General features: G+C 43.3%; 1 protein-coding gene across 2 annotated transcripts in view; it reads right to left on the reverse strand.

Annotated features, from left to right (window-relative positions):
• KCNQ3 (potassium voltage-gated channel subfamily Q member 3) overlaps positions 1-23,290 on the reverse strand; it is a 179,000-nt gene that overhangs the window by 17,264 nt on the left and 138,446 nt on the right. The window contains exons 2-10 of one of the 2 annotated variants that reach the window (XM_078391655.1): positions 21,811-21,901; positions 18,100-18,226; positions 16,432-16,604; positions 15,157-15,309; positions 14,572-14,682; positions 13,601-13,696; positions 9,835-9,929; positions 8,083-8,106; positions 1,171-1,227 (exon numbers count right to left, since the gene is read on the reverse strand). In XM_078391655.1, the coding sequence (XP_078247781.1) occupies positions 1,171-1,227; positions 8,083-8,106; positions 9,835-9,929; positions 13,601-13,696; positions 14,572-14,682; positions 15,157-15,309; positions 16,432-16,604; positions 18,100-18,226; positions 21,811-21,901 (927 nt within the window). The remainder of the gene's footprint in view (positions 1-1,170; positions 1,228-8,082; positions 8,107-9,834; positions 9,930-13,600; positions 13,697-14,571; positions 14,683-15,156; positions 15,310-16,431; positions 16,605-18,099; positions 18,227-21,810; positions 21,902-23,290) is intronic. The other variant, XM_078391656.1, reaches the window with a different exon arrangement.

The following is a 23,290-nucleotide window of genomic DNA, read 5'->3' on the forward strand; positions in this document are numbered from 1 at the left end:
TGATTCTGGTTTTGCCCAAAAGCATTTTGCAAATTGCAGGAACACCCATCTGGAGATGAGAAATCTGATGCATATAAACTCTTGACAGGCTGCCTCAGGGTGGTGAGAACAAGTACTGTATTTTTCACTCTATAAGATGCACTTCCCCCCAAAACAAGTGTGGGGGAGTGTCTGTGTTTTATGGAATACTGTAGAACAGCTCCCCAGGGCCCAGTGGGGGGATGGTGGGGGAGCCTCTGAAGGGTCAGAGAGTGCCTTCCAGGATCCTTCGGAGGCTACCCCCACCCACTCACCCCGCAGAGGCCAGCAGCGGTGAAGTCGCGACCTTCCAGGACCCTTCTGAGGCTTGGAAAGCCTCAGAAGGGTCCTGGAAGCTGGTGATTTCACCCCTGCTTATCCTGGGGGTGGGGTGAGTGGAGGAGCCTCCAAAGGGTCATGGAAGGCACTCGCAGACCCTTCCAAGGCTCCCCCCACCTCCACCCCTGCGGGCCCAGCGGGCCAAAATTGTCAGAATATTTTTTCCTGTTTTCCTCCCCTAAAAATGAGGTGCGTCTTATGGAGCGAAAAATACGGAAATTTCTTCACACTCCTAGAATAGGGTTAGCTTACCTAAAAACTCTAGTAACTCCCTTTCTCTTCTTCCATTAAATTGCGCTTGATTTCTTCTGGGACTCCAAAGAACCCCGGAAAAAGCAAGGGGGGAATTTGCATTGACACAAATCATATTCTCCAGTTTGTTCTGATATGTCTGCACCAGCCCACCACACTCACTTTGGTGATGAAGGTTAGCCCATCCTACTCTGCTGTGATGTTGAACATGTGGAAGGGACAGTCTCAAGAGGAGAAGGATGCTCTATCTGTGTCACTTCTCCTTGTTAACAAACTCCATCCCCAAAGAGGCTATACCAAGACATGGAGAGACTAGCATGAGCCACTCCTGACATAGGAGCTCCACATGCTTCATGAATGCCCGAAGAAGTCCATTACGATGTACACCTTAACCCTCTGCTGACAATGAAATTTTCGATCCCATCACCCCACCCCTCAAGTCTTGGGTCCAATGGACTACTGTAGTAAAAATTGCCAAATAAAATAAAGAGAGAGATAGTGCAGGCAAGAATGGCATGCAGAAGAGAAGAAAGCTTCGGGTTATGGCTCAGATGCATGTACCTAAGTTTTCTGGTGACGCTTGATCCAAAGAACGCTTCCCTACTAAACATGACATTACTGTAAAGTGAAAAAAGATGGCAAAAGGAATGGTTAGTGTTAGTTTATGAGAATTCTACGTGGGATTTTAAAGAATGCAAAGAGGTTAATTCGAGACTCATCATTTTCCTGATCTGGTTTCCATTTTCTGAAAGGAATACTAAAAATACTAGTATTTTTACATTGATATTTTACACTTGTTATTTCTTGTACCATCATTCATCTGGATCGTCATTGACATCTTCACAACTGAAAGCAACCCTCACTTTGCTAAATGCAAGAACATATACATATAATGTCTGATAGTGATGCCATATTAGAATAACAAGTAATGAACAGACAAACAAACAATCAAACAGATAACAGATTGCTATATTATGGCAGGCACTTTTGCAATCAATCAGTTTATCCATCTGGTATCTGAAATGCACAGTAGCAGGGGCAACAGCTGAAAGCTAGAGCAGATCTCTGTCACTGGCATGACAGAAACATCATCATACAACATATGGAAATAGGATGGAAACAGCTTGTGACCCAGCAGGCTGACTCACACAATTCTTTTCAAAAATGGCATACTGACACCAATTTAAGTTATCTTCATTGAGTGGCAGCTGGTTGTGATTGTATCAAGGGAGCTCCCAAATACGTCTTAGTATGTTTTTGTTCAAAACAATAATACAAAACCCCCAATTTTTCCATGGTGTGTCTTTCAGACAAAACAAAACAAAATTTAAGAAAATTAAGACATCCAAAACACTGCGGCACTTTTTAGACTAAGTGCTATATTTTAATGTGAGCTTTCTGGAGTCAGTCCACTTCCTTTCTTATGTCTAAGGAAGTCGTCTTGTCCATGAAAGCTCACATTAAAGTATAGCACTTAGTCTTTAAGATGCCACAACATTTTTGTCTTTATTTGTTATCTTGTATGTTTGTTTCTGATACGCTAGCACAGACTGCCTCTTCTAAAACTACAACCAAGGTGTAGTTTGTAAACTTGTATGACATGTATAAACTCCAATATAGAGCCAAAGCTCCTCTTCCTCAGTGGAAGGAATCTTTTGCCCATTGAAGAAATCTTGTTCTCCAATTCCATGTAACTGAGATAACAAGGAGGCAGTAAAGTTTCATTGAATTTAATGAGGCATTGAGTTTATGTGTAAGATTGTTTCTGTAAGTGTGCGTTCAAACGGTATGTGGGCATATGGGCTTACATGAAATGAGTCAACATCATTCTGCAACAATGAATTAAAATGCATCAAGCAAACTGCTGTAGGTCACAATTTTTTTTACAAACAAGTACATATTAGAAGAGCAACCAAACAAAATCAAATCAAACACACAGACACACTTAGGGATATCTCTCACATCCTGCTAAGTTGTTGGAAACTTATGGAAATGTTTTCATACATCACTACGACATGTAGAATCAGTCATCAATCATGCAGTTCATCCTATTAATCTTGTATTTTCATGTCAGCATTAGAAATGTGAAGAACACTTATGGGAATCTACTCCGTTTGTAACAGAGCTGGTCTATGATGTATGTGGCTTTTTTCTTTATGTGTAATACAGCCTGGACGTTCGTTCGTTCATTCATTCGTTCATTCATTCATTCATTCATTCATTCGTTCACATGCCTATGGAAATGTTTCCATAGGCTTCCACTTGGTTATTCTTATCAGAATATCATCCTTTGCAACCCCCCCTGTAAATGTAACTGAAACAAAAGCCACACCACTTCACCTACCTAGAATAATCCTGCATCAAAGCCCTAATTCAACTTGTGGGTCACCAAACACAGAGAACACCACCATGGATGAAAATATATGTGGCTTCCTATGATTGACATGCCTATCTCCAAAACAAGGCTTTAGTGTCTGGATGAAAAACCACATGGGATGTCATCTTACTGCCAGACCCAGTACTTGCTTTGTCTACATTTGCTTTTCCTAAGGTGCTAGATTACAGTTCTGACTGTGGATGATAGGAACTGAAGTCCAACATGTTGTGAAGGCAGCCAATTGGAAAAGTTTCACTGTGAGTTGTAAGCTTTCTTCTTTTATCTGTTTATGTCCTGTAAAGAGCATGAACACTGTTTTGTTATTTTGTCATTTAGTCATGTCCAACTCTTTGTGACCCCACGGACCAGAGCACGCCAGGCCCTCCTGTCTTCCACTGCCTCCCAGAGTTTGGTCAAATTCATGTTGGTAGCTTTGATGACACTGTCCAACCATCTCGTCCTCTGTTGTCCCCTTCTCCTCTTGCCGTCACACTTTCCCAACATCAGGGTCTTTTCTAGGAAAGATTTCTCTTCTCATGAGATGGCCAAAGTATTGGAGCCTCAGCTTCAGGATATGTCCTTCCAGTGAGCACTCAGGGTTGATTTCCTTCAGAATGGACAGGTTTGTTCTCTTTGCAGTCCAGGGGACTCTCAAGAGTCTCCTCCAGCACCACAGTTCAAAAGCATCAATTCTTCAGTGGTCAGCCTTCTTTATGGTCCAGCTCTCACTTCCGTACACTATACTGGATGACAAATTTGCTGTACAAAATCCATTCATATATTAGCTGACAAATATGTCATTAGCCTACAGGGTGGGTACTGTCACGGACAAAAACTGCAGGTAAGGATGTGCACTTTCAAATCGACTGTTGTAAAAATAGCTCTTCTTATCGAAGTAATAAGAAGACCTGGTCAAGAAGGATCTTGCACAGTCTCGTCCCGTTTCCCCCCTCCCACGGTGGTGATGCTGACTACTGTCTTCCATTCCTGCTTTTTTCAATGTAGGAAAGATGTGGGAAGTTTTTAGTGACTAAAAACTTCCCACAGAAAGACTTTTTGGTTCCTCAGATATTCCTCAGCCATAGGAGGGAGGGCTGCCCCCGCTATGAGGCAGCTGGCCTCACGAATTATACCCAGCTGGACTTAGGGGACCTCCTAGTACATGAGGACATCCAGATGTTCCTTTTTGCTACATTCCATCATGCTGCATCTCTGTAAACCATCCACACAATAACTTTTCTAAGGCATGAGTAGTCTTCTGTCTTCTTAGAGCAGAAGCTCATTGGGATTCTGGCTGTTTGGAAACCTCCAGTTAGCCACACCTCTTTTTCATAATTTACTCAGCTATGCAGCTTCTGGAGGATCTTCTCTTTCCCCTCACCTCCCAGTAATGAATTAAGAGACCCTTTTATTGAGTGTCTCTTCATTAGATCTGGATTAGATTCTATCTTAGGACCAACAAAACTAACATCATCTGCTATGGGGCAAAAGGCAGAGCTTGGAAAAGTCACTTTTTAAGACCACAATATGTTGGTTGCATGATTCTGTGAGACGCAATCCAGAAAGTAACTTTCCTCAAAGTGTGGGAAGATGATATCAACATGACATGTGGTGGACCCACCGTTGCAGAAGAGTCATGCTTTTAAAAAGTAGACTTTTAATATCATCTGAAAACATCAGAGAATCGGAAAGCATCCAGGTAACTAAAGCTACATTATCAACACTTTTGAAAAATACCCTTCTATTGTCTAGGCAGAAGTGGAGATGAGGTGGAGAGATGACATAAAGAATTGGATAGCAGATTATGCTGGGTACATAGTTATCACCTTATATTCCTTATCTGGCCTCATAATAACCTTGTAAAAGATGATTTATTGTAAGACCCAGAAAAGTTTCCTATATATAGGAAGACAGATCTCTCTCTCCCTCTCTCTCCTTTTTCTCTAATCTTATTGGATGCAATTAATTATTCCTTTCAGTGTAAGTTACAGATCATGGCTAATGGCTAGGTATTACCTTGAAACTAACTATGCACTGCTATATTCTGTTTGCATTGAGGCTATTTGATGTGTTTCATATGGGGTATATATCCCCCATCTATCTAAGGACTGCTGTTCGTGGTATGTTTTTATGCCAAAAAGGTAATTATGATATATATCCCTTTTGTACATGCGTGTGTGCACACACAGACACACACATATAAGCTCTGAATTAAGAACTACAGTACATGCTGATTACAGTTCAGGGCAGGCTTATGAACAGGCAGACCAAGAAGTTCTGTAACATTTGAAAGAAATTCTAGAAATTCTTTTAACACCTCAGAGTATTACTGTTTGTAGAGCACCAGGTGACTTTGAAATGTCCCATACATTTTCCTAAACTAGTAAAAAAAAGAGTGCAGGCTGCAAATTGCATTACTACTATTCAGAGACAGTGCTGTCTCTTCCAAAATATTCATATGCAGACATCGAGATTTTTGTTCTTATCCCATAGCTTGCCAAATCACATTTGAGAAGTGACAATGCTGTAGTGTAGCGCTGTAGCACTATTAATTTTTATTCTCTCTCTTTAACTTTCTGGGCACATTTAATGCTGCGTTTCGGGTTACTCTAGTTTTTATTTTGTCTTGTTGCATCGTTCTGGCCCAAATCTAATTATTTTGTGCCAGAGTAACAGAAATGGAATAATTTTGCACAGTGAGTTGCTGCAAGAGGAGTCAGTGTTGGTATGATCTGTTGTGTGCCAAACTGGCATGTGACAGAAAATTTCTGTGCTGATTTCTCAACCTCAACTTGGGGGACATGGTGGTGCTGTGGTCTAAACCGCAGAAGCCTGTGCTGCAGGGTCAGAAGACCAGTAGTCGTAAGATCGAATCCACGTGATGGAGTGAGTGTCCGTTGCTCCCGCCAACCTAGCGGTTTGAAAGCATGCAAATTCAAGTAGATAAATAGGGACCACCTTGGTGGGAAGGTAACAGCGTTCCGTGTCTAAGTCGCACTGGCCATGTGACCATGGAAGATTGTCTTCAGACAAACGTTGGCTCTATGGCTTGGAAACGGGGATGAGTACCGCCCCCTAGAGTCGAACACGACTGGACAACAATTGTCAAGGGGAACCTTTACCTTCTCAACTTTTGGTAATCTGCCACAAAAGTTACATCATTTGTCTTGCACTCTTGGGCATAACCAATACAATTATTTTTATTCTGATAACTTTCCGGAGAACATATTGTTATAGACCCTGATACCTGTCAGAGTGCCTTCTTCCACCTAGCTCTACCCGTGTCACTTGTTCTAGTCCAGCTCAGCGGTTGCGGGGCTTAACTCTGAGAGAGGTCCAGAAGGGAAAAAAACTAGAAACCGGGCCTTCTTGGTGGGGGCCCTTCGCCTTTGGAACATCCCCCCGCCCGAGATCTGCCTAGCTCCCTCACTGGGAGTTTTAAGAGTAAACTGAAGACCTGGCTCTTCCAGCTGGCCGTCCCTCCTCACATTATTTAACCTCTTCCTCTGTTTTTTTCCATCTTGGATTACGTTGGCTGGTTTTAGTCTTTTTACTGATGTTTTTAATTTTATTGCTTTTTGGACTGTAAACCGCCCAGAGCAGATTAGTCTAGATGGGTGGTATAAAAGCCCGGTCAATCAATCAATCAATCAATCAATCAATCAATCAATCAATCAATCAATCAATCAATCAATCAATTGGCCCATGGTGCTTATGACAGAGGCCACATTTTCACCCGCCACACACCCAGAGGGTTGCAAGAATGGAAGGCTTTTAAAACAAAAAATAATACTGGGAAACAGATATTCTATGTTCTGTTTTCCTTTTCCATGAGGGGGGCATATAACAGTTCCCACTGCATGTAAAACAAATGGTGCTCTTGGAAGTGTATGTTTCAAAAATAATATGTCTTAAGAAGGTGCTCTGTTGGCTTTACAAAGATGGCTACATACTTCAAGATAAAATATGTAAATAAAAACAATAAAAAGTCAAAAGAACTAGCCACAATTGAATAGAAGACTCTAAGAAACCCAAAGTAAATAAACCCCTCATCACATGGTAAAACCTTTCTAGATTCTACAGTTTCAGACTGCAGGTGGGGCGCTGTGTGACTGAATGGATGCTGCATTTTTTTTTAAAAAAAGGTGCTATTTGCAAGGAGAAATCTAGATACCAGGTATGAGCTTATTCTAATCTTTTCCCCAAGATTCGAGCTTTCTACAGCCCCATTCAGCATCATCTAACACAATCAGAGGGGAATGTCTTGTTCTTTCCTCATGTACCATCTTTTACTTCACATAAACAGCAATGAGTCTGAAGAGGAAAAGGTTTTGCTTGTGTGTAGGCCCTACATATGAACAAAAATACATATTTTTCCGGCATTCATGTTTGCATGTAGGGTTCATCTGTGCTTGGAATTCTCTCCCCCCCCCACTCACACACGGATGTGCACACACACAATCTGAAAGGGGACTATTCAAGAGCTGAATGTTCACTACATAATGAATAGTTTGTTAAGTGTGCTTTGGCAGAAAGACATTAAAAATGCTTAATTTATACTAATGCATGCCCTTTGCCATTATTTTTTTTCTCATCATACATATCATAAACAATTAAAAAAATCAATTAAACTTTGCATCATGTCACTCATTTTTCAATGTAATTAGTGAGAGCTGACTCATTAAAGCCTAAGCATGTAGCAGATTAAGTTCACTCTGATATCAGACTCTAAAGACATTGTTGTGTCTCTTTTTAAAAAATATTGCTATGGCACTCTCAGCAAAAAGTCAAACGCTAATCCATGATTATCCTATCAAGAGTTTCAATTCTCTCTCATCATTAAACAATAGTAACAAGGAAACAAATACAAGGTCATTGAAAAATAATTTGTCCGTATACAAACCAGTGCTAGCAAGTCTTCATAATTAGGCTAATATTTTGTGTCTCCTTCTGAATGCACAATGAATGAATGAATGAATGAATGAATGAATGAATGAATGAATGAATGAATGAATGAATGAATGAATGAATGAATGAATGAATGAATGAATGAATGAATTTGTGGCATTAAAAAGCTGAGGATGTTCATTACATACCTGGTACCATCTACTTGCTCCTTCCTTTTGGAGAATTTGGGGGGGGGGAAGGTAAAGGAAAATGATAGGAAAAAAGCAAGGAGAAAGGAAGGAAGTTGGCATTAAATTCAGCAGGAAATTGTTTAGCATCAGTGTCAAGCCAGGCCTAGCTGGTTAGTCATGCAATATTTAGACCCAAAGTACAAGTTTCCTTCATTGGCTTGGGACACAAAATTGTTTTGTTTTGCTGTGTGGTTGTTACTCCTTTTCCCCAACATCCTATTTGTTGTTGTTGTTGTTGTTGTTGAATGAGCCTCATGGCACAGTGGTTAAACTGAAGTACTGTAGCCAAAACTGTGCTCACAACCTGGGTTCACTCCCAGGTAGCTGAGTCAAGGTTGACTCAGACTTCCATCCTTCTGAAGTCAGTAAATTGAGGACCCAGCTTGCTGAAGGGGCAATGTGTAGCCTGCATAATTAAAATGTAAACCACCCAGAAAGTCATTAAAGTTCTATGAAGTGGTATGTAAGCAGCACACGGTCCTGTTTTGCTTTCTTCTGTTTTTGTTGGGAAAGTTTAATATTCACTGCTTATAATTATTGTAGTTCTAATATTTCTCTCTCTCTCTCTCTGCCATATAAGGGACGTGGTGGTGCTGCGGGCTAAACTGCAGAAGCCTTTTTGTGCTGCAGGGTCAGAAGACCAGCAGTTGTAAGATCGAATCCATGTGACGGAGTGAGCTCCCATCGCTTTGTCCCAGCTCCTTGCCAAGCTAGCAGTTCGAAAGCATGTAAATGTGAGTAGATAAATAGGTACCATCTTGGTGAGAAGTTAAACAGTGTTCTGGGTCTAAGTCGCACTGGCTATGTGACCACGGAAACTGTCTTCAGACAAATGCTGGCTCTATGGATTGGAAATGGGGATGAGCACCACCCCCTAGAGTCGAACACGACTGACTAAAAATGTCAAGGGGAACCTTTACTTTTACCTGCCTTATAATCCATGAGCAGGGGTTCAAACATGCCTAAGACTGGCCTAATCAGTCCAGAGCTGAGTCAACAAGTTACTTAAACTTTTCCATAAGCAAAAGAGCTGGGTTACTTTCCATGCCTAGTGGTATGAGTTACTGTCGTGCACAGTTTGATGCTAAGACTTCTTCATTCCATTGCCTGCAAGGTCTGAAACCCACCAGGACATACCTGCTTTACAAGATGACTGTTTAAATGCAACTTGCTGATTGGTAATGAGATAAAATACCTCTAAATGGTGGATTGGTAGAATGAGTTGCCATTCTCCTCCCTTCTGTCCAAATATACTGCATGCAAACTCCCTGTGAGAGAGTGCATTTTAGTATTTGTACTGAATGCACCTCCACGGGGAATCAATTGCTTTGGCCACCACACTCCCTACCCATTGTTCTATCTCCAATCCCACCCACTACCACAAACCAATAGGTGCGATAAGGCCACACCCACAACCATTTTGTTCTACAAACTGTTTGCGCGGGACACAGTCAGAACATAAAATTCCTCTCAAACCTTTTCAGTACATAAGGAACTTCCCAAGTTCCGATTGGGAGAAAAACATGGAAATGTTGCCCCCCTGTTGAACTCCAACTTCCAGAATCTCCCGTCCAGCATGAGCGAGGCAGTTAGGGGATGATGGGTGTTGTAGTCCAACAGGTAAGATTTCTAGCCTGGACAAGTGGTCACAACAGTCTTCAAATATGTTCTGTGCAATAAACTGATGACTTCCGAATGCAAGAGACTTGCCTGAAATATGGGAATGATACCACCGATTCATAAAACCTCCACGTAGCCACGAGATCCAGCCTGTTGGGATTAGTGGCATAGTACCGCCAGGCAGCCTAAAGAACACAAGAGGGGTGATGTGATCAGAAGGTGAGGGAACAGGTATATATAACGCATGTGCGTGTGCGTCTGCCAGCAAATAAATGCGCTGTGTCATTGCTTCAATGGATTCCCAGTCTAAAACACCAAGAATAAGACAAGATGCAAGGGGTGCCTTGAAAACAGGAAAAAGATAGGGTAGGAAACTGCGAGGAGGGCTCCATCCTGCACCCTAACAGCTTAGCAGGGATGCAGTGGTAAAATCTGAACTGCAGGCACTCATCATGACAACCCCCACACCCCCAAAGGGAAGTTAACAATTCAGGTGGCTGCCTTGCTTTCGTACCAGCAAATCGTTACCAGTCATCTCCTACAACAAAGTCATTGGTACCCCCATGTTTTAAAATTAAAGGCATTGTGTCATTATGTTGACCGGTTGGGTCCATCCTCCAATCTCATCTAGCCCAGCTGTTTCACCATCTTCAGGGAATCGAGGCCCAACTGTATTTTTCATAAATTGTGATTGCTGATGTGGCCATTTCAACAAACAAATCATTACGGAAGAGTTGAAATCTTAGACTATAAAAGTATATCAAAAATATGAATTATCCATACTCCCTTTCCAGAGTTGATGCAAAGTGCAGGTGTTCTAACCTATAAAGCGCCAAATCGCTTGGGTCCAAGTTATCTCGAAAACTGTGTTTCCCTTTATATGCCTGCCCAGGTGTTAAGATTACAAGGGGAAGCCTTTCTCTAAGTCACATCAGCTTCACAGGTACATTTGATGCAGATGCAAGAGAAAGGGTTCTCTGTCGCTGCTCCCAGACTCTGAAACTCCCTCCTGCAGGAGGCTAGGCTGGGTTCATCTTTGCTGTCCTTCTGCAAGCAAAGACATTTTCTCTTAAGGCATTTCCTTAGTTTCTAGCTGTCTAGGAGACAATAAATGGAGTGGCTTATATTTTGTTGCTTCCAAATCTGTTTTTCGTAATGGTTTTACCTAATATTTTTAATATAATTATACATTCCTCTTTAATATTTGAGCAATCTATTATTTTTAGCTTCTGTGTGTGTGTTTAGTCGTTTAGTCGTGTCCGACTCTTTGTGACCCCATGGACCAGAGCACGCCAGGCCCTCCTGTCTTCTACTGCCTCCCGGAGTTGTGTCAGGTTCATGTTGGTTGCTTCGCAGACACTGTCCAGCCATCTCATCCTCGGTCGTCCCCTTCTCCTCTTGCCATCACACCTTCCTAACATCAAGGTTTTTTCCAATGACTCTTTTCTTCTCATGAGATGGCCAAAGTACTGGAGCCTCAGCTTCAGGATCTGTCCTTCCAGTGAGCACTCAGGGTTGATTTCCTTTAGAACTGATAGGTTTGTTCTCCTTGCAGTCCAGGGGATTCTCAAGAGCCTCCTCCAGCACCACAATTCAAAGGCATCAGTTCTTCGGCGGTCTGCTTTCTTTATGGTCCAGCTCTCACTTCCATACATCACGACAGGAAAAACCATAGCTTTGACTATTCGGACTTTTGTTGGCAAGGTGATGTCTCTGCTTTTCAAGATGCTGTCAAGATTTGTCATCGCTTTCCTCCCAAGAAGAAGGCGTCTTTTAATTTCAGGGCTGCTGTCTCCATCTGCAGTGATCATGGAGCCCAGGAAGATAAAATTTGACACTGCCTCCATATCTTCCCCTTCTATTTCCCAGGAGGTGATGGGACCAGTGGCCATGATCTTAGTTTTTTTGATGTTGAGTTTCAGACCGTTTTTTGCACTTTCCTCTTTCACTCTCATTACAAGGTTCTTTAATTCCTCCTCACTTTCTGCCATCAGAGTGGTATCATCTGCATATCGGAGGTTGTTGATATTTCTTCCGGCAATCTTAATTCCGGCTTCGGTTTCTTCCAGTCCAGCCTTCCGCATGATGTATTCTGCATATAAGTTAAATAAGCTGGGGGACAATATACAGCCTTGCCGTACTCCTTTCCCAATTTTGAACCACTCAGTTGTTCCATGACCAGTTCTAACTGTTGCTTCCTGTCCCACATATAGGTTTCTCAGGAGATGGATAAGGTGGTCAGGCACTCCCATTTCTTTAAGAACTTGCCATAGTTTGCTGTGGTCCACACAGTCAAAGGCTTTCGCATAGTCAATGAAGCAGAAGTAGATATTTTTCTGGAACTCTCTGGCTTTCTCCATAATCCAGCGCAAGTTAGCAATTTGGTCTCGAGTTCCTCTGCCTCTTCGGAATCTAATATTGTGTTTTTTGGGACGTGGTGGCACTACGAGTTAAAGCGCAGAAGCCTCTGTGCTGCAAGGTCAGAAGACCAGCCGTTGTAAGATCAAATCCATGCGACAGAGTGAGGTCCCGTCGCTTGTCACAGCTCTGCCAACCTAGCTGTTCAAAAGCATGCAAATGTGAGTAGATAAATAGGTACCCACTTGGTGGGAAGGTAATAGCGTTCTGTGTCTAGTTGTGTTGGCCACGTGACCACGGAAACTGTCTTTGGACAAATGCTGGCTCTACGCCTTGGAAACGGGGATGAGCACCACGCCCTTGAGTCGGACACGACTGGACTAAATGTCAAGGGGAACCTTTACCTTTTCCTTATTGTGTTTTTAATGATGTAAGGTGCCTCGAGTCCTTTTTAGGGAGAAAGGTGGCATAAAATGTTTGCCTTCCTTGCTCATTGAAGATCAAGCTGCTCCTAAACCCAGCAACAGCTCATACAAACATAGCGTACCTGGAAAAATCCATCTTCCTTCCAGTTATATTGTGAGGACTGCAGCTAAGTTCAGAGGGAACAAAGACTCTTGAGCGGGTTAAAGGAGGCATACTTGGGGTGCAAAGCCAGGTAATGTTTTAAGACTTTTTCATGGCAGTATAATCTCCAAATCCCATGAATTACTACTAGTCCCTCCTCTATTCAGCACTGGTAAGGCTTCACCTAAGAGTGCTGTGACCAGTTCTGGACATCACACTTTCAAGAAGGATACCAGCAAACTGGAGCACTTCAGAGGGGGTCAGGGGACTGGAAACCAAGCCCTGTGAGGAAAGACTGAAAGACCTGGGCATATTTAGCCTGGAGAAAAGAAGACTGAGGGGATGATAGGATAGCACTTTTCAAGTACCTGAAATGTAGTCACACAGAGAAGGGATCTGTTCACAATCATCCCAGAGTGTAGGACACATAATAATGGGCTGAAGCTACAGGAAGCCAGATTTAGGCTGAATATCAGGGAAAGCTTCTTAACTGTTAGAGCAGTACAACAATGGAACCAGTGACTATAGGAGATAATGAGCGCTCCAGCACTGGAGATATTCAAGAGAAATGTGGACCACCATCTGTCAAATCTGGTTTGATTTGGATTCTTGCTTTAAGCAGGGGGTTGGACTTGATGGCCTTATAGGCCCCTTCCAACTCCATTATTCCATGATTCTATGTGGGACAGAACTATGGGGGCTTTTATGTGATTTAGCCCAGCACAGGATGCCCATTTAGCTGTTGAAGTGTGTGTGTGTCTACTTGGAACAGAAGTGGCAAGAGAGTTTTGTTCCTGTTCCTCACAAATTTAGCTTCTGAGCCCACCCTTTCACCATGAGATGTAAAAGCAGGCAGCCCCTGTAGCTTTCAAAAGCCTGGGAATGGTGCGCCATTCAAACAGGGTCTGAGGAACAGGCAGGGCGTCCAAACCTGTATGAGTTCTGCTGCCGGCTTTCTTCTCTTCTCGAAATGCTTCTGGCGATGCTGCTCTTGTACCTTCAGAGCCAACCCTGAGCCCAAAATGCCCTGAAAAGAAAGTTGAGTGGGGGGAAAAAAACGCTTCAAATACTATGTCTCCGGAAAGATCAGAAGAAGAGCATATGGGGAAAGGTTTATTTCCAGGGTTTCTGGACAGCGGGAAGACAGGAACAGGGCAGTCAAGGCAGCAGATGTCAAAGGAAACAGTGCCTTCATGTTGCCTCCCTCCAAGGCTTTCATGTCATAATAATAGTCATGTGACATTAAATCAATTCTAGCTCATGGCAATGCCCTGGGACTGTGCAGCTTGCCCAAGACCACACAGGCTGGCTCTGCTTGCAGGAGGCACAGTAGGGGAACTGAACCCCTAACCTCTGGCTCCACAGCCAGATATCCCAAGTATTGACCGATCCAGTCAGTCTTGAACATAACATGACTCTAAAAATGTAAGAAAAGTCCCAACAACACATTCTGTTCACACAATGGTCAAAGGGCAGGGTAAGAGGGGCTTTGATCCCGGGGCCCAAAAGGCTCAGTAATTTGGAGGTGGGGGGAGACACACAAGTTGGAATTCAGTGGTATTTGCTGCTTGAAAGAGGCAAACCTGCCAATTTGAGTGTGTATACTTCATAAAGTCCATCTCAAAACAGGAAGACTCTTAAAAAACAGATTTGTTACTTAATCGCAATGTCTATCATATTGGTCAGACCTGGGTGTTCCTCCCTATTCTTCCATTTTTCTTCCCATGTATGCCAATCATAGGTGATCCAAGGTTAACCAATGGGAAGGCACCCAGGCTTCAAAACTCTGACCGAGTTGGACAATAGGGTTCATGACCCTAAGATGTGTTATGACTACATGATTGTCTATTCCGAAGGCCAAACATTTCCAACGTATCTCATGAGGTCATCAGGAAAACTTACGGCTGGGAGGGCAAAAAACGAAACTCCAACGAGAGAGAATGTTGCAGCTATCAGGCGTCCCTCCCACGTTTTGGGTGTCTTGTCACCATAGCCAATGGTTGCTAGGGTTATCTGTGGAGAGAAGGTTTGGGACAGTCTGTAAGAAAGATAAAGCAAATGGCCAAGAAGTATGTCTCCTTGAATTTATCCTCAATTCCCAATCACCCTATCTTTTCTCTTTGGATCTTAGCATACATGATACCCTGCAGAAATATTCCCATTTCACAGTTTTAAGAGGTGGAAACTAAGTACTACAAACTTTCCTTCCTTCCTTCCTTCCTTCCTTCCTTCCTTCCTTCCTTCCTTCCTTCCTTCCTTCCTTCCTTCCTTCCTTCCTTCCTTCCTTCCTTCCTTCCTTCCTTCCTTCCTTCCTTCCTTCCTTCCTTCCTTCCTTCCTTCCTTCCTTCCTTCTCTCTTCATAAAGCAACCCAAGGCAGATAAGCACTGCCATTACATTTAAAAGATTCATTCAAGAACATGGATATTCAAGAATTGTCAGGCAAACCATCTAAAACCAATCTTAACCCCATCTTTGTAGATACTGACCAATCCCCACCAAAGTGCATCTGCATAGGTTTCAAACTCTTTCGTCTGTTTCCCATCCTCGTCCTCTTGAAACACATCCTTCTCCACCAGGTAAACCAGGAACGAAGAGAGGATGAGTGTCAGGAACCCGATGTACCAGGCAGTGATGAGCTCCTAAAAGAGAAGTATATCACCATAAACAAATGTGAGATGGCCTTAGGACACTATCCTACTGCCCTGAACATCATAGAATCATTGTACGGTTGGAACTGACCTTGCAGGTCTTCTAGTCCAACCCCCTGCCCAAGGCAGAAGACCTCATACCATCCTGGACAGATGGCTTTCCAATCTTTTCTTGAAAACCTCCAGTGATGGGGCACCCACAATATTGGGATGTCACCTCTTCTAATTTTGGAAGCTAAGCTTTCCAAAAAGCGAGATGAGAGACCACAAAGAAACACCACAAAGCTCCATGTATAGTTAAGGATAAGAACTTGCCTAGAATTCTTGCCTAGACATTGCTGGTAGTCAAAAGTTGACAGTACAGTGGTGCCTTGCTTAACAACGTTAATTCGTTCCAGCGAAATCGCTGTAGAGTGAAAATGTTGTAAAGCGAAAATAAAAAACCAATTGAAACGCATTGGAAACCATTCAATGCATTCCAATGGGCTAAAAACTAACCGTCCAGCGAAGATCCTTCATATGGTGGTCATTTTTGGTGTCTGTATAGTGTATAAGCACAGGGGGGAGCCATTTTGAACACCTGGCGGCCATTTTGAAAACCCGATGAGCAGCTGTTTTGATCGTCGTAATGTGAAGAATCGGTTCCTGAAGCAGGGAACCGATCTTCGCAAAGCGGAAAAAACCCATTTAAAACATCGTTTTGAGATTGCAATTGTGATCGCAAAAACGTTGTGAAGCAGATTTGTCATAATGCAGGCTAATCGTTAAGCAGGGCATGACTGTACTGGACTAGAGGGCCAATAGTCTGATTCAGCAATCTATGCTCCCTGTCTTGAACAAGACCAGTGTTTGGGTGTGTGGCTCCTACTTCAAGGGTCCGAAAGTCCCTGAAATCAGAGCCACTGCAACACTAGTCAAAGCTTAGACAGTTTATGTCTTGCACTGCAACTGCTAAAGTCCACCTACAAGGAGATGGCCAGGGGCTTTGCTGACTGGTGGATTCTTGGGAGTTGTAGTTCAACCGTACCACCCCATTTCCCCGCCAAGCTCTGCCACCACTATCAGTTCGGCTTTCTTTTCTTCTATCCAGATCTTCTCATTCTTCTCACTTACTTTGCTATGTGCGCAAATGGCCGATCCCAGAAGCTTCCAGGTGCCCCCCCTCCTGTCCATCCGTAGCATCCGCAGGATCTGAAGGAAACGGAGACTTCTCAGTGAAGTAGCCAGGACGTTGCCTTGGTTGCCAACAGCCACCACTGGCACAGAGGCGATCAGTACGAAGATATCTGTGGAGCCAAAAAGAACTCCAAAGGACAAGTCCGGACAAAAATGGCGGACCCTTGGGACTGCGTTTTATGAAATGATGGAAGGGAATCTCCAGGCTGCAGGTCTAAACCGGACCAACAAGGGTTAGAATCTAGATCACCAGAGGAGGCTCCCCAATGATCCTGTCCTACTTTGCAAAGCCCACATCAACCCTGATCCTCACCCCTTTTACACGGAGAGACGATCCTGCTGCCTTTTCAATGACACTCCCAAAGGGCTCTTGGGAATGCCGACTGAGAAAGCATCCCTGCCTTGTCCTTCTCCCTTGGTGGGGAGAAAGAAGTAGGAATGAGATGAAGAACCTGGTGAAACCCAGGTTGGCCTAAGAACCTGAGGATAGAACGGAGGTTCATTCTGAGTCACAGAACACAAAAACCACACCTTCTCAAGCTCCAGTTTCTGGCTTCAATGGCCACAGAATGACCAGACCATCCATGCCTCCAAACCACTTCCAGTGTTCATTTTTTTCCCCCCATCACACTTATTTCACTAAAAGGAAGATCACCCTCAAATCACACTCAAGAACCCCGTACCACAGGAGGTGGTGATGCCATCTGGCCTAGATGTCTTTAAAAGGGGATTGGACAGATTCCTGGAGGAAATGTCCATTGCAGGTTACAAGCCATGATAGGGATGGACAATCTCTAGGCTTAGAAAGAAGGTACCTCCAAATGCCAGGTGCAGGGGAGGGGGATAAGGTCTCTTGTGGTCTCGTGTGCTCCCAGAGACATCTGGTGGAGCCACTGTGAGATACAGGGAGCTGGACTAGATGGGCTCTTGGCCTGATCCAGCAAGGCTCTTCTTAGGTTCTTACAGTTATACCCCAAATGGCAAAGAAACAAGTGTCCTGCAGGACAGTTTCAGGATCATCTTATCTATGCAACACATTCTCTTCCTTTCGAAGAATCATGCCTCTCTTCCTTAAACAAATGCACCTCTCTTCTGCACGTGTCCACCTATACATACACACAAGGCATTCTGGGGCAAGGAAATAAATATGGTGATGCTTAACTGCCTGGTAGATCGCTTCGCTTTGCAGGCATGCATGATATACCACCATATCAATGTGACTATGACAATCCTGTCTGAGTTTGATAGCTAGGCAGAGGTGGTCCTGGTGAATACTTGAACGGAGGGCCACCAGAAATGTTGTACAGGGGAAGAGTTGATGCTCAGGTTTGGATCATGATTTTAAGTTCAGTTCCTGGGATATAGGCAAGGAAAGAATCCTGTCTGAAACCCTGAGAGATGTTTTCCCGATTCTTCCTATATACCAGAGAGGAGACGGTGTATAATATAACAGGAAAAGGACTAGGACAGGAAAAGGATTAGGCATAGAACAAGGTTTCTGTGGACATATCAAGGATCCCAGGTTAGGACTCTAGTTTTCTACAGGGGAGCAAAGCATGGATTTCTGACTTCATAGAAGGCAGCAAGAGACGGATCTGTGCTTACCCAACATACACAGGGGCTTCCTGGCAAACTTCAGCCTCCCTCGCCATCCTTTGTATCGGCAACAGCAGCCGGCGGCCCAAATCCTTAAGGCAAACTCTGCTCCAAAGATGAAAATAGCAAAGGTTTCCTATGCCAAAAGCGGGGAACAAAATAAGAAAACCAGGCAGGGAAGTATTTGTTGAGATTTTGATATGAAAATGTATTAAATATTAATGTTGTATGGTAAAGGTTCCCCTAGACATTTAGTCTAGTTGTGTCTGATTCTTGGGCGCGGTGCTCATCTCTATTTCCAAGCCATAAGGTAAAGGTTCCCCTTGACAATTTTTTGTCCAGTCGTGTCCGACTCTAGGGGGCGGCGCTCATCCCGCTCTTCAAGCCATAGAGCCAGCGTTTTGTCCGAAGACAATCTTTCCGTGGTCACATGGCCAGTGTGATTTAGACACGGAACGCTGTTTACCTTCCCACCGAGGTGGTCCCTATTTATCTACTCGCATTTGCATGCTTTTGAACCGCTAGGTTGGCGGGAGCTGGGACAAGCGACGGGAGCTCACTCCATCGCATGGATTTGAACTTCCGACGGCTGGTCTTCCGACCTTGCAGCACAGAGGCTTCTGTGGTTTAACCCACAGCACCACCACATCCCTTTGTATAGTAAAATGTAAAATGGCTGATTTTACCTGAGTCACTGTACTGATTGTATTCAGGTGTGGGTAACAAGGATTAGGACTTAATGTTGTACAGCTGTGTACATGATGAAACTTTGTGTAACAGAAAATGAAGTGATGTATTTTCTGATTGGTCACAGAACTGTACATAAGTCATGTGTAAAATGAACGTCTTTATTTGCTGTAAGTCAGATCACTTTTTCCTATGCTGTGCATTGCTTCATGTCATGTTATGCTGCCAGAGGAATGTCTATTCTCTATGTATATCTGTAAATAGACTAAGTTGTTGGTCTTATTCTCTCGGTGTCATTGTGCCATAAGTATCTTTGATAACCAATATCTCCTTACTCTGCTGATGTTATGAGAATACACGTTATAATCAAAATTCTCAACAGTATTACCGGAGAGCCACAAATGTTAAGGAATTGAAAGAAATGTTTGGAATGAGGACAGCATTGCTGAGAACAATGCTCTAAAAGCCAAAGTCATATTCTGGGGACTCCCTTTATTAGAACTTCCCATGATGCAAAAGAACTGAGAAGGTTATTCACTGCACCAAGATTCATGCGCTCTGCAGTGGTGCAGAGATAAATCTCAGAGTGCAGTTGCCGATCACAACAGCTCCCATAGTCATACTGTACCTCCAAAGAAGACACAAAAAATGCAGGCAGCTGCATTGATCCACATCACCAAACTAGTTTTAATAGATGCCATCTTTTGCAAAGTTTATAACTGCCTCATCGAGATCAGACCAAACCAAGAGAGATTGCAACAGGGCTAGCTCACAACCTGTGTTCCCACTTTCCCTATGAAGATGTGGTTGAGCAGGAGCAAGAAAGCAGCAGAAGAGTGATAAAGGAGAGACTCTACTCTCTTCCTATTGCATCTTTTTGTAGAAGCTTCACAATCATCTAACAGTTCCTTTACTGCAAACCGGGGTCTTCTGGTTGCATCGTTAGTCTGCGAAAGATTTATATGATCAGAAGAGAAACCATCCTTGCTCCCTCTTTGTTCAATGTTTTTATGAATGATCTCGCTCCTTATTTAGTGGACAGGGGTGGTCACCCTCCCAAGTTAGGGGTATACAGTACTCTGTTCTGCTACTGCTTTATGCAGATGATGCCGTCATTATCTCGCGCAGCCATCCTGGTCTGAAACATTTGATTAATAGATGTGTGGAGTATTTGAACAAAAACAAAATCCGATCTGGACAAGGTCCGTTTTATGTTATCTGTGGAAGTGGTTGACATTATGGAAGAAGTAGCTGTTTTTCTTGGGTCAATTGTCAGGATGCAAAGCCCTGACCTTGAATGAATATATTTGTTTCACACCTGCTGTGAATCCAGAAATCTAACAAACTAAACTGACTATGTTTATTTTATATGCCAATAAAGGTTTATTATTATTATTGTTAGTTTCCCACTGCAAATGTTTGATGATCATATCAAATTGCTCCATTCTTTTTTCCATCTGTCTCCCATTCATTGCTTCTTACCCTTTTCTCTCCCATGATTCCCCCTAACTAGAAATTGGGAGCTGGGAGCTGCTGTCACCTGCGTGTTAAGCATGGGTGACGTGAGAATGAGACATGCAAGGACAGGACTGAGGAGTAGGAAGGGACGTCTGGATCTCCATATGTGGCGGGCATCTTCTTCTCATGATGAACTTGCCTTCTTTATGTTTTTTTCCATCCATGGAGAACTGGCTGGAGGTGGCATGTGCATTTGGAGAGAAGGGGTTCATACCCTTCTAGCACCAAAGGCTTGGGCCCCCTAAATGTTATCACTCTGAATCAACTTCCTAGTCACTCCACTCTAGTTATGGCTTGTGTTCTATTGTCTGTTTGAAAGCTAAAGGTAAAGGTTCCCCTTGACATTTTTAGTCCAGTCATGTCCGACTCTAGGGGGCGGTGCTCATCCCGTTTTTCAAGCCGTAGAGCCAGCGCTTGTCCAAAGACAGTTTCCGTTGTCATGTGGCAAGCGTAACTAGAAAGTGCTGTTTTACCTTCCCACCAAGGTGGTACCTATTTATCCACTCGCATTTGCATGCTTTCGAACTGCTAGGTTGGCAAGGAGCTGAGACAAAGCGACGGGAGCTCACTCCGTCACATGGATTCAATCTTATGACTGCTGGTCTTCTGATCCTGCAGCACAGGCTTCTGTGGTTTAGCCCACACCGCCACCACGCTAAGGAGCCTTAAATGAGTGGAAGGACCCATCACCACCACCCAAGAGTCCATGGGACAGACAGTTTCTGTGGAAGTGGCCATATGCCCATATTTTCTGGGATCCTGGCTGCAATTGCATGTCAACTTTCCCCACTCATGCACACTAACGCCATGTTCCCCATCCAGGCACTGGCAGCTTAAACATTCTTCATACATAGCCCTAAGATTTGGGACGGCTTCACTTTTGACAGGTAAAGACAGGAGGGAAGCAAAACCTTTTCCCACCATTATTTCCAGTTGACAATCAGAGATAACAATCACAACTTATAATTATTGCATTGCTGCTGGTCTTTTGAATTAGGACCGAGAATAGAGAATGGGTGGATCTCACTGCGATCAGAAAGAACAACAGGTTTCACTTGTGTACCTATTACACCATGCAGAGTGGTAGTTCAATTAACTGTTTCGTTTCTTTAATTTCCCATCTTGATAATGTATCTATCCACTCGTTAGTTGCTTGTATTATTAAGTTTTAATAACTATATTACTCTACTGTATTTTATCATTTTTTTGTAAGCCGCCCCGAGTAGACTTTGTCTAGAGGGGCCGGGTATAAATCTAAATATTCTTGGACTACAACTCCCAGATGTCCTGGCCAACACAGCTAGTGGTGAAGACCTCTGGGAGTTTTAGTTCAAGCACATCTGGGGACCTAACTATGGGAACCTCTGACGGTGGATGTCAGAAGGATGTCCCTACTCTAGGGTGTATAGCTTGGGGGAAGGAGTGGGACTTAGGAACTTCTTGTGAGTTCTTTGAAGACCAGATCTTCTTTTAACACTCTGATCATCTGAGCCCTCCGACTCCTTCTGTACTTACCAACAGCAACAGCCAATTTCCCGAAGCCGTTTCATATTCTTTGAATGTTGTCAGGACAGCTAAAATCAAGCATCCCAGAACTATCAGGAACCTAGGAGATAAGGATGGAAACAAGACATTAGTAAATGTTATTTCCCCCCTGCATATAAGTCCCAGCAAGGATTTCATTCAAAAAGTAAACATGAAAATAAGGCAGCTTTCACGCTATGTATACTAACAATGAAAGAGATACAGAAATCAATGAGTCAATATCCAAAGGTCTCTCACAAGCCTGGCACAATACCATTCTAAGGATGTTGGTTATTTTAGTTATTATAAGAAAGCAGATGCATCTCAGCTGCCTTGGCCAGTAAACAGGAGGTATCCAGCAGGGGATCGTTCCGTAAACTGGAAGAAAACCATCACTTCCATGCACTGCTCAAGGTGTGCAGTAAATCAGGCAATAACTCAGCATATTTAGGAATGTACAGGTTGCTGAAAATGTTTATGGACTACTAGCTCTTCTTCTTATTGAATTTTGTCTTCTCACAACTCCCAATGAAGATAGATGTCATTTGTCCAGACCACTCAGTAGAAAGCTTTTTGACTATGCCATTCGTTTGGACCACACATAGGAAGGGGAAGGTTACATGCTGAAAACTAGATTTTTTTCCTTCAGATAAGGATGGAAGGACGTCTACCAGTGATCCTCACCCCCCCAATGGTTCTCCAGATGTTTGAAACTCAACTCCCAGATCTCCTAACCATTGTCAGCCATGTTGGTTGGAACTTCTTCAAGTTGAAGTCCAAAACAGCTGGAGTATCAAATGTGGAAAATCACCGATGTAGACCAGTTTTCTCAAGTCTAGAGCCATGGTGCGCTTTTAATGGTATGGATTTCATTTCCTGTGATGCCTCACCATTGGTCAGGGGACTGCCAGTTGAAACACTGGGAAGGCACAAGGGTGGGGAAGGATAAACATTTGGAAAAAAAAATTGGGACTGTAAACTTTCAAAGTCCTCTAGACAGCCTGGTCAATGCACAGGGATTCTCCAAAGGCTGAAAATCAAGACTGAGAAGCACTGAGAAACATCCAGAAAACCACTCTTTCATTTCATAATAAAATGTCCTATCCATATGGTTCTTTCTCAGATAATGAAAATGTAAATTTTAAATACTACAACTTGCATTACAAGTGGCTGGGGATTGTGGGAGTTGTAATCTAAAAAAAAACATTTCGACCTCTGTTCTCTTTACTTAGGGCATGAAGCAGAGCGATACCTCTTCACCATTGCACGTCATGTTGACTTCCCCTCACATGTCTATGTATCATATGAAGACTTCTGCCTCAGACAATGGGAAGCCAAGTGCCCAGTGCACAAGGGTCAAGAGGAACCCTTCCATCGTTCATGAATTTCTCCTCACAAATGGAGGACAATTTTTGGATCAGTTCTGATGGCTTCTGGATTTCTAGAAACTGTAGAATTTTGTTGCACAGAC

This window comes from Pogona vitticeps, chromosome 4 (assembly GCF_051106095.1).
Source record: "Pogona vitticeps strain Pit_001003342236 chromosome 4, PviZW2.1, whole genome shotgun sequence".
In the NCBI taxonomy this organism is placed as follows: Eukaryota; Metazoa; Chordata; class Lepidosauria; order Squamata; family Agamidae; genus Pogona; species Pogona vitticeps.